The sequence below is a fragment of the Haliotis rubra genome, unplaced genomic scaffold, assembly GCF_003918875.1.
Source record: "Haliotis rubra isolate DU_JTF1 unplaced genomic scaffold, ASM391887v1 Scf141, whole genome shotgun sequence".
In the NCBI taxonomy this organism is placed as follows: domain Eukaryota; kingdom Metazoa; phylum Mollusca; class Gastropoda; order Lepetellida; family Haliotidae; genus Haliotis; species Haliotis rubra.
Genome location: NW_025765348.1, coordinates 1226624 through 1239005, shown reverse-complemented (window position 1 = coordinate 1239005; position 12382 = coordinate 1226624). Strand labels below are relative to the sequence as shown.

General features: G+C 40.5%; 1 protein-coding gene across 1 annotated transcript in view; it reads right to left on the bottom strand.

Annotated features, from left to right (window-relative positions):
* LOC124269013 overlaps positions 1–8139 on the bottom strand; it is a 35607-nt gene extending 27468 nt beyond the window's left edge. Inside the window, exons 1-4 of the mRNA XM_046704043.1 lie at positions 7877–8139; positions 6826–6891; positions 3467–3691; positions 1577–1691 (exon numbers count right to left, since the gene is read on the bottom strand). Coding sequence (XP_046559999.1) covers positions 1577–1691; positions 3467–3691; positions 6826–6891; positions 7877–7996 — 526 coding nt within the window. The 5' untranslated portion in view covers positions 7997–8139. The remainder of the gene's footprint in view (positions 1–1576; positions 1692–3466; positions 3692–6825; positions 6892–7876) is intronic.
* Between the last annotated feature and the right edge of the window lie 4243 nt (positions 8140–12382).

Sequence of the window (12382 nt, the reverse complement as noted above, 5' to 3'; positions counted from 1 at the left end):
TGAGTATGGTTTTACGCCGCTTTTAGCAATATTCCAGAAATATCACGGCGGGGGATATCAGAAATGACTTCACACATTGTACCCATGTGGGGAATCGAACCCGGGTCTTCGGCGTGACAAGCGAACGCTTTAACCCCTAGGCTACCTCGACGCCCATACAGAGTATTGACATTTTTTTCTTCACGGAGGTCTGGATTCTTTCCGAATTGACGAGATTTGACAGAATGTGATAAACACTAAGCAATAAACACTTCAGATAACAATCAAACAATTTCACACAATCACGTGTCCCTTAGAAACGTATAAATCGGGACAAAACAAACAGAATTTGAAAGGTGAATTAACTATAAAAATCCCCAAGTTTAATGTATTACCACATAAATAATAGTGTCCAAACATGCCGTTCGGAATTATAATGAATTTAACAAACTCTTCAATAGAACATGGCTTACGTGCCTAGAAACATGACAGCGGCCACGTAACCGGCCACGTAACGACTCACGTGTTGGCGTAATCGGAGATCAGGTCACGGGGTGTTGAGGGTCAGGGAGAGTGGGAAAGTAATCAGTTATAACAAGAATTTTTTTGTTCGTTGGCGTTCAAATGTTGTTGGCAACATTCACTAACAAGTCCGCGTGACATTGTTTTGTTAGTCACAATTGTTCTCTTATTAGAAATGCAAATTTCCACAATGTATTCTATCCACATAACGATACTTTCACGTTAAAAATAGTGTACTGAACGAGTTTGTGACTGGTCATTGTATACGCTGTTTAGTTGATTTGGTAATAGTGATTTAAAAAATGCGAATCGCAGTTTAGATGCAGTGATATCATAGAAGACACTGTCGACGTGTACCCAAACCCCGCATTTAAAGAATAGAGAAGTTTGAAATACAAGTCAACCCTTTTTGCGAAATGCTTTGCAATCATAAATGGTACAATTGTTATTAATGGATTTTAAATAACTAAAACCGGACCCAGCCTAAACGTAAGCTCGATCCCCGTTGTGTTATAACACAAAACTACATTAAATGTCAAATCTAAATCCCATTTAACTGCAAAATTGAAAAATCTCAACATGTTGACACATTTCAGAGAAAAAGTAAGTAAAATATTCCAATAATATTTCGTCATATCAGAACAGATCAGTATAAGTCATTGTAACTCAGGTTGTGTGAACTGACAGGTTGAACGTACTTGTTTAGAAAAAGTATCACGGTTCAATGGCCAAACATGTTGGGATTTTGTAGGGAGCTGTGAACCAGTCGATAGATTTCGGTGCGTTGGTTTTAACATATCCGATGTCCTTTTATTCCCTTAAGTATGTACTTAACGGTGATTATCGTTTACATAATATTTACAATATAGACTTTCCGGCAGTAAGGGCAGCCCGGTGTCCCACTAACTATTTGCCATTAAGATAAGGTTTGTATATATTGTCAGAGCAATGGTTTGCTATCATGACAAATTGACATCCACAAACGTATGTCGACTATAGATATGTAGAAGCATTAAGACAATGTTATCTCTGATACTACAAGGTAATATCGTCTTGACCTCCCCCTGGTACTCACCGGCACTAAGGCAGCCCGTCGACTCATATTCCAGCTCAACAAGCTTTCCAAAACGGCTGGAGTTGGAATTCAGAACAGTTGCTGCGTTTCCGAAGAGTTCCAGAAGAGGGTTGACCTAAAATCAGGAGGATGATTAGCTGTGTGTCACGATATTTGTACATGTACAGGTTAAAGGTTGTTATCGTGATATAGGTTTTGACTTAACCTATGCTCCTTTGATGTCAGTTTTGAAAAGTAAAATGTACAATGAATTTGAATCGGGTTTTGCTAAATGTATATATATGTTTATATATAGATGATGCATTTCAGAATCTTATATGTGTTAGATCAACTTTGACATTGGGTAATATAACCATGGCAACCATGTTTTTTCAAAAATAAAAATTCAGAGAAAGAAAGCGTGGCAATCTGCGAAATTACAGCATGTCTCGAAACCCGTGAAGATCGGGGTTAGAATTGGTCTTCAGTAACCCATGCTTGTCGTAAGAGGCGACTAACGGGATAGGGTGGTCAAGCGTACATCGATGCCCATAATTCTGATCACTGGATTGTCTGGTCCAAACTCGATTATTTACAGACCGCCGCCGAATAGCTGGAAAACTGCTGAGTGCGGCGTTAAACGACAAACCAACCAATCAACCAACACTACGGAAGATGTTAAAAAGGTTGTTTTCAATCTAATTGTTATACCAAGCAGGAGTCAGAAGCAGTTTTTGCCTACTACCAATAACTCAAACCTTGTCAACTACGTGACACTTACACCCACACGACTATTCAACTTACGTTGAGATGTCTAAACTTTAAAGATATTCATAGCAGTCGTCACATATCCAAAACCTGCCAGGTATGGTTAACATGTCTCATCTTACTTGGGAGAATACATTTACTCTGGAACATTGAAATATACTGGAAAAAATGTCATACATAATGGTGTCAGTAAGAGGTGAATTATGTGTCCTTTTCTTTGAGAAAGCCGCCTTACTTCCTAATTCACCCTTAATAATGCATGTTAACTGTATTGTTAGTTCAGTGTACCGTTTAACATTTGAAACCAGTCAAACCGTATAATTTAGCAACAAAATCCTTTCCCTATCCAAAAAAGCTTATGTTTATGAATAACTATCAAATACATTTACACTGAGATACCTAAACTTTAAAGATAATCATAGCAGTCGTCAGATGTCAAGAAACCTGCCAGGTATGGTTAACATGTCTCATCTTACTTGGGAGAATACATTTACTCTCAAAAACTGAAATATACTGTAAAACATTTCATGCATAATGGTGGCAGTGAGAGGCGAATTATGTATCATTTTATTTGAGAAAGCCGCCTAACTTCCTCATTCGTGCCTAATAATGCATGCTAGTTCAGTGCAAGGTTGAACATTTGAAACAAATCAGCTATATATGGCTGCGGTCTGGAAATAATCGAGTGTGGGTGCGGCCTTAAACCAACCCTAGCCTCCATTAACCACGGGTGCATGTTTCCCTGTGACCGGAAGGGTTATCGTGGTATACAACCACCCGAATCCTAGCGTAGTAATCTCGTCTCCGCGGACTCAACACGAGAAAACTATAAATGTCGTGCGTGCGTGAGTTTGGTTTAGCCACACTTTGAAAAGTATTTCAGTTTAACACAGTCTGATTCTTCGCGGGGAGGTAACCCGGAACAAACACAGGTCGTACAAACTTCGATGTTGGGATAAAAACCAAAAATAAGAAAATATAAAATAATAAAAATAACAATGATAAAGATAATTAAAGAAAGCCAATCCCAAACAGCCCCAACCGAGGGATGATGATGATGACGATGATGAAAGTGGTGATAATAGTAAATAAATTTTGATAATGAGAATGATCAGTGGTAATTAATAATGGTAATGAAATTACCCGTTCTAGTCTTTCCACAAGGTCTGACTTGGTGCTCTCCCGCCTGACCAGATGGCTGAGGATGTATTTGGTGGACTCTGTCTTGCCGGCGCCTGAGTCCCCGGACACCACGACGCACTGGTCATCCTGACTCTCCACCATGGACTGGTGCACGTGGTCAGCCACCCAGAAGATGTGAGGGGGCTGCTGGCTCCGCACCCGCAGGTTGGTGTATTTCTCATTGTCCTAGGAGAATAACGGAATGATTTAATGGCATGTATTCATTACCTTACAACGTGTCTGCTTAATGTTTCAGAATAGAAACAAATGTTCTAAAATTCAAGGATAGTGACACTGGGAATATACTCGATAACATTCGGCATACATAGTTATATGTGCAACAAACGAATATACGAACGTTATACGTTATAACGAACATAAAGGTACTTCTATTTTAGTTCCATGTAACCGAAGTTTGTTTTGCGCATTTTAACTAAACATACAAAAACCGTCCGGGCCGAAAAGTATTACAGTTCGTTATATTCGTTATATTCGTTATAAGAGTTTTCCCTATGAAAGTAGTTTAGTCTACAAGTAAAAACAAACACAGACACTTTTTCATATCGTTAGAGAGTTTAACATCACAGGATGAATTAGATTTTAGTTATTTTTCAAGCGTGGGATTTGTCCAAAATATCTAAAAGATTTTTGTTGATTATTTTGTGATGAACAGACAAGCAAGAAATGCAATTTACCACAGCGACTACTTATTCTGCTATTCAATGTTAGAACATCCGCCTGTCTCTACAGGATATCTAGTAATAACATGGTTACTTAAACCCACCACCACTGTATGGAGCTTACAAACTAGTGTCAGGGACAATAATAATAATAATTTGAACTTTTTTTAGACATTTAATGACATGTGTTATGAAATCCTCACATAAATGGGTCGAAGAGTTGTTAATCATTTCCATATTCTCTTTCACGTAGAATACAATGTAGTAGTTTGTAGCAACTTCTTGTCTACTGACAAAATAGTATCACTGTTAATACTGCTTTTTCAAAATATTTGAAATAAACGGTGAAAAGCGAGGTTGACGCTTACGGAACCGTAACCATTTGGACAGATTTGTATACAAGTTCATGAACAGAAAATAATTAAGATATAGCGAAGGAGTTGAGAAAGAGTGTATATAAGAAATAGCGAAAGAGTTGTGAAAGAGTGTATATGTACAGAAAATATGAAGCTCTTATGCTTGGGCAAGAGCATGTCGAACTTCGGGAACGCTTCAGTGTAACATAGGTGAAAAGGAACGGCATGTCACGATTTTCGAATTATCCGAAGATAGATAGCCTGTAAGTACTAACTCAGATATGAATTGACCATTTACAATCAAAATGCAGCAATTGCATACATTCAGTCACCTGAGAAGGATGATGATGATGATGATGATGATGCAGAGCAGCGTCGTGCATAACAATCAGCTTTTCAACTTATTGAAGTTTCAACATAGGAGCATCAGAAGGATCCCTTTAACTGACTTCTCAACAAACGAATTTGATATCCCTTTGAAAGTATATTCAATGTTCACTGTTTGAAAAGCAAAAAAAAACGTAGTTTCCATCTGTAAGTCTAGAAATCGTCTTGACTTGAAAACGTTCATAAAGCCCGTTCGTTAGAGCGCTATGCTCATATAGCTGTTAAACGATGGTAGTTGTGTTACCAACTCCTAGAGCGCTATGCTCATATAGCTGTTAAACGATGGTAGTTGTGTTACCAACTCCTAGAGCGCTATGCTCATATAGCTGTTAAACGATGGTAGTTGTGTTACCAACTCCTAGAGCGCTATGCTCATACAGCTGTTAAACGATGGTAGTTGTGTTACCAACTCCTAGAGCGCTATGCTCATACAGCTGTTAAACGATGGTAGTTGTGTTACAAACTCCTAGAGCGCTATGCTCATATAGCTGTTAAACGATGGTAGTTGTGTAACCAACTCCTAGAGCGCTATGCTCATATAGCTGTTAAACGATGGTAGTTGTGTTACCAACTCCTAGAGCGCTATGCTCATATAGCTGTTAAACGATGGTAGTTGTGTTACCAACTCCTAGAGCGCTATGCTCATATAGCTGTTAAACGATGGTAGTTGTGTTACCAACTCCTAGAGCGCTATGCTCATACAGCTGTTAAACGATGGTAGTTGTGTTACCAACTCCTAGAGCGCTATGCTCATACAGCTGTTAAACGATGGTAGTTGTGTTACCAACTCCTAGAGCGCTATGCTCATATAGCTGTTAAACGATGGTAGTTGTGTTACCAACTCCTAGAGCGCTATGCTCATACAGCTCCATATGCAGCTGTTAAACGATGGTAGTTGTGTTACCAACTCCTAGAGCGCTATGCTCATACAGCTGTTAAACGATGGTAGTTGTGTTACCAACTCCTAGAGCGGTATGCTCATACAGCTGTTAAACGATGGTAGTTGTGTTACCAACTCCTAGAGCGCTATGCTCATATAGCTGTTAAACGATGGTAGTTGTGTTACCAACTCCTAGAGAGCTATGCTCATATAGCTGTTAAACGATGGTAGTTGTGTTACCAACTCCTAGAGCGCTATGCTCATATAGCTGTTAAACGATGGTAGTTGTGTTACCAACTCCTAGAGAGCTATGCTCATATAGCTGTTAAACGATGGTAGTTGTGTTACCAACTCCTAGAGCGCTATGCTCATATAGCTGTTAAACGATGGTAGTTGTGTTACCAACTCCTAGAGAGCTATGCTCATATAGCTGTTAAACGATGGTAGTTGTGTTACCAACTCCTAGAGAGCTATGCTCATATAGCTGTTAAACGATGGTAGTTGTGTTACGAACTCCTAGAGCGCTATGCTCATATAGCTGTTAAACGATGGTAGTTGTGTTACCAACTCCTCTTTGCACTGGGCCCAGGATCTGAACTCAGCTGAAGAACGCTTGTGCTGTATAAATGTGTCTGTGTGCGTACTTCCTGGTTAGCTACCGTTCATAATTTATGGCTAGGGGTGGGGTGGGGCTGGGGTGGGGTGTGTGATGATGATATTTATGGAGAAGTATGTACAATGTGAATGACCCTCCCCTTCAATTTTCTGAACGAAGTAAGTGCCCCCACCCCCATGTACAAAATCAATGACGACCACCTTAGTTAATGTGTACAAACCTGATGCCCCCCACCTCCTCAGAACAAAATGGGTGACCCCCCTCCTTAAAATCATCACCATCCCCCACCCCGACCCGCCATAAATTATAAATCGTCCCTTATGGCCGTTATAGTGGATGTGATACATGTGACTATTGCCTGTTTGTTTCGAAATATATCATAGTACAAATACTGGACGCACCTCTTGACTATAGATATCCAGTCGCTGACACGGATTCACTGCCACGAGTGAATCTCCAATGTAACCCTGTTCGAATGGAAGGGAAAAAAGATAAACATTCATACACAAATGCATTTATTTGTCACATATTGAACAGCATGAGACTCAAAACCAATTAAATCGGAATACCGTTTAAAACGAACCCTACCGACACTATAGTCTAATATAGATATTGAAGTGTTTTGTTTACGTGATATTAAGTGTCCAAATCATGTAACCGACTTTTTTGATGTAAGAGATAAGTGGTCAGCAAACACGGACATTACAACTGCGCTTCGATGTAATCATATTTTTATGTCAGTGATAAAGTGTCTTCATGGAGAAGTTCAGTTCACAACAGATTTCACAATCAAATGACGCTAATGTAAAATTCTAAATTTCCGACAAGACGTACGTTTGGTATTAAACGCGACAAAACCAGTCTGTTTTTATTGTCCGACCATACCATGTTTTAAATCACATTTAAATAGTAGCGATACCAAGTGTTTGCGAAAGGGGAGCGTAACCTGCCCCTAACCCAAACCAACCCAGGGGTCAATTTATGTCAGACCCAATCCATAATATAATCGCTAGCTATAACGGTTATTTAAAAAAAATTAAAAACATCAAATTAAAGGTTTCGACCTTTCATACAAGAGACATCCAACGATGGTCATGCTCGTGGGCTTCGATTTTTAGAGACTGCTGGAAGCTTAATTAGCCAGAAATAACGCCATGAGCGGAAGTGAGCCAGAATCTCCATCGTCATACTACTACCCCGATGGCAACAGGCACATACAGATTAAAGAAAACTTTCACAAACGTTGTTCATACAACATTGTGCCCATATACATTATGTCGAACATTTATACGTCATTTCATGTATCATTCAGTAGCTTGCAAGGTATTCTATATCTTCTCATTGCATGTATTCTGATGTCTACGATTCAACTATTATAGCTTATACATTTTATATTTGTACATCAGTAAGCATCAGTGGAAAGATGACTCAAAGAAAACTGATTCCACTTACATATGGGCGTTTATGCTTATGTCTTTGAGTCAGCCATTCCAGAATGGTTTCTGTGTCCAAACATTCGAACTCGGCAGCATCATGTTGATCTGCCATCTGTAAGTATTCTTGGCCTTGCATCACTTCCAGTATCCAGACGTTCCACTTTGTGTTGTCATAGTTTAGAATATATCCCCAGTCCCACAAAGTGTCATCACCACGAGTCAACTCAAACTGAAGCGCGACTTGGTCTGTAGAAACATATAGCACAGCTCATTTGAATATCAATTTACATATGACGGCAGCACTGCTGCGGATAGACGGATATTGTGAAGTCCGGGAGTTTCCATAGGCCCTATTTTTAGCTCAAGGTGTGAGTGACATACCTGTGTAAGGTATATCCCTGATTTATCACCCAGCCCGCACCACTATCAGCAATAGGGTTCGAGCTCGGCGACGAAGCCCGCCATCAGCAGGCTTGGTCATAATACATTTCAAAGCTTGGTATTTTTTTCTTAATGACGTCACTTTGGCCCTTTATGACATTGTGACGTAGCGTTTTAAGTTGTGTGGGGACATCCGAACGAGCTATCAGCGGGAGCAGACCCATTTAATTGTTTTTTTTGGTAGTGTTCATTGTCAGTGTCTAACGTTATGTATAGAGCACCCATCCGACTACTTTAGCAAGAGAGTAATGGATCAGAACTATGAGATATAGAGCCAATCATGAGATATAGGCTTCGTTATCCTTACCCTCATTTAAAAGCAGATCCACTGTAAGTAAGAACCCCCGTGGGGTAGCCTTATGGTAAAGGAGTTCACTCGGTCACCAAATGGGTACAACTTTTGAAGGCCATGGTATCTTCATCATTGTCATTGGTGAAACCACTCTAACCCACTGGACATACTACGACACCCTGCAGTTTGTATGCGCCCTGTTTATGTAGTTGACACATGTCATCGTATCCCAATTGCGTAGATCGATGTTCATGCTGTTGATCATTGGATTGTCAAGTCCAGACTAAAATTATTTACAGACCGCTGCCATATAGCTGGAATATTGCTGAGTGTGGCGTAAATCTAAACTCATTCATTATTTGGTTGGTAGTTACACCCCGAACTGTGGACCTTTATACTAGAACTTTCTGTTTGCCAATCATAAGTTTCAAAAAAATATTTTATCTCATGCGAGAACACCACCACCGTGCCTTTGCTACTCTTCTAACAATTAACTACTCTGCATGGATAGAATCATGTCATATTGTCCCTGGGTAATATGAGTAAGTGTACACGTATACATCATATCAAAACATATTTTAAAAGGATGCTCACTAGCGAGTCGAATGTGTGTACATTACACAGCGGGAGGCTAACATTCCGCTTTCTCACTTTTTAATTAAATCAAATCATCTTCAGGGGAATATCAACTTTTTAACTGACAATATCTTGACTAACACAAGATACAAAAGTATCTTGTTGCTCAAGTATGCAGTTTGTAATCCTAATGGTACTTAAAATCAGTTTAGTGTTTTTAAAATTCTTTATTTTGAGCCGCCGCCATATAGGTGGAAAATCGCTGAGTGCGGCGTAACACTAAACTCACTCACACACTCTATTTTGCGCATGGAGCGACATCTAGACGCTAGGTACATGCACCAGTACAAGCCACGCTTTACATGCCACAGATACAATCTCGAGTGGCTGACAAAGGCGACCTATCCTATATGTCATCTCTCGAGGGTTTATTACCTCATGAAAGTACCCACAGCCGCCAATCACGTTCACGCGCCATGCAGGCGGCCGTCGTATGTCCAGCATGTTCTCGGCTGTGCCAGCGTGGCTGAACAGGACGTTTTGTCGTTCGTGGGTGTATTGTCGTGATAACTATAGACACTTAAACACCAGAATTTTCTATTACTACTCTATTTGAATTTCTTGCGTCTGGTGTGTTTCTGAGTGTTAATGCTGTTTAATGCCGCATTCATGTTGGTTTGTAAATAACTGGGGCGAATACAGGCACTCCAGTGGATGGTTGTGTCAGAAACGAACAGTCTGTTCGGGTACGATGAACCAGTCCACACATGGATACAGTGAACCAGTCCGAAAGGGTACGGTAAACCAAGCCGTATGGCCCATGGGTACGATGAACCGGTCCGTATGGGCACGATGAACCAAGCCGTATGGGCACGATGAACCAAGCCGTATGGGTACGATGAACCAAGCCGTATGGGTAGGGTAAACCAAGCCGTATGGGTACGATGAACCAGTCCGTATGGGTACGATGAACCAAGCCGAATGGATACGACGACCCAGTCCGTATGGGTATGGTGAACAAAGCCGTATGGATATGACGACCCAGTCCGTATGGGTACGGTGAACCAAGCCGTATGGATATGACGACCCAGTCCGTACCTCTGTGGTGAACCAGTCGGTTTTGGTAAGGTGAATCAGTCGTCATGGAACCAGTCCGTACCTGTATGGTGAACCAGTCGGTTTTGGTTTTGGTAAGGTGAACCAGTCTACATGGAACCAGTCCGTACATGTATGATGAACCTGTCGGTTTTGGTAAGGTGAACCAGTCCGTACCTGTATGGTGAACCAGTCGGTTTTGGTAAGGTGAACCAGTCGTCATGGAACCAGTCCGTACCTCTGTGGTGAACCAGTCGGTTTTGGTAAGGTGAACCAGTCGTCATGGAACCAGTCCGTACCTGTATGGTGAACCAGTCGGTTTTGTTTTGGTAAGGTGAACCAGTCCGTATGGGTACTGTAAATGGATATCACACAGTCATTTGGAACCCTCTCATCATTCAGTCGACTCAGAGGTATCAATTGTGATAACATACCTATGATTCAAGTGAAGACATCGCCAATACAGTCCAATATGGGTTCTCTGAAAAGAATCAAATATGTAGTTTCTGTAGTTCATTTCATACTCTTGTTGAAAACTGTAGGAAACACAAGAAAAAACCGGATGAGAGTTATACAAATCAGGAAGTTAATATTCTTGTCTTGTCAGGAATTGTGACGTCACGCTGGTGGCGTTACAGGGTTCAAACGCACATCCTGTATATTTTCGTATGTACCTTATTCATAGTTATTGTCGAGCTTGTCAAAACCAAGGAACATGTGCTGTGTTGTAAGATACGCATCCGACATGTTGCATTGTTTAACACAGGTTTTATCGACTCTGCACATCTTGATACATGGTACATGGTAACATTTTGCACACTATAATTCGTACTTTAAAAAAACTATGGGCGGTGGAAATTATGATTACAAAAACTATATTTTTGGAGATTTACTTGAGCGTATTACTCTTTTGGACAAATGGACCAGTTCGTGTGTATTGAGCAAGATGTTGACTGTCATTTAATCCCTCGAATCAGCATAATTGGCATATCAGTTTATCTGGCCATAACATTGTATGTCGTATGGTATGATAATTATGAATATAACATAAACAACGTCATCGGTCTCTAAATACCAATACATTCTATCATAGATAACGTGACTTAAAATATATGTTGTTTTTTTAAAAAAACCATACAATCAAGCACCTGTTGGGTGAATAAATGAAGAAAGTGTGATCGGTTTAACACCAACAACATCCTTGTACAACAATAAACCCAACATGTATTTCAACATCGACCGCACCTTCATCAGTTGCTACACTGGTAACACATATACAATGTATATTAGCGATCGGTATCTTTTACTTCCTAGAAAACATAGAATAGAAACTATAGCGGCGATTACGTGCTTGAGTTACACTTCTCTGACGGTCAGTGTCAGCTTCATATAGGTTTTGTGGTGCGTGAACACCGCACATCCGGGTTAGAACGAGATAATGGGAACATCAATGGAGTATTTCATAATGTCAGAGGAAAGGAATGTTAGTGTCTACACCGTTCAGAAGGTGGTAGTAACGCTGTGAGATAAACTGTGACCATTGACCCATACTTGCACGCATTCTTGCAGTTTGTTATCAGTCAATGGTAATACTATCGAATGTTTCTCATGGCGTTATCAATCATCTCAACACACACTTCATCACCCATCCATCCATCTCTATGCATCCATCCATCCATCCACCCACCCAAATCCATCCATCCATGCATCACGCATCGATCCATCCATCCATCCCACCCAAATCCATACATCTGTATGTTTACAGTATGGCGCAAAACCTCATGAGTATTGAAACCTGTCTTTGGTAATATCTGTTCACAATTCAAGTCCCCGTGATTAGTTAACGAGCTAAGTACAAAAAGGGGTGAAATGTAAGAATACCCGGTTTCTTTATGAGTCATTCGTTCTACCTGTCTCCAAAACTTTCCGTGCTGATTAGGTCAGGGTTTCCACGCCCTGGGAAGCTGATTACAACCCAGTGTGAAGAACAGACCCACCAGATCTCGGGGAGGGGATGGGGTGCAGTCAGCCGAAACGAAGGGTATGTGGCGGGTAGTGTTGTGTGTTACAACATGCTTGGTTAAGCCTTATGTTCGTCTACCACGAGTCCACCCAAGT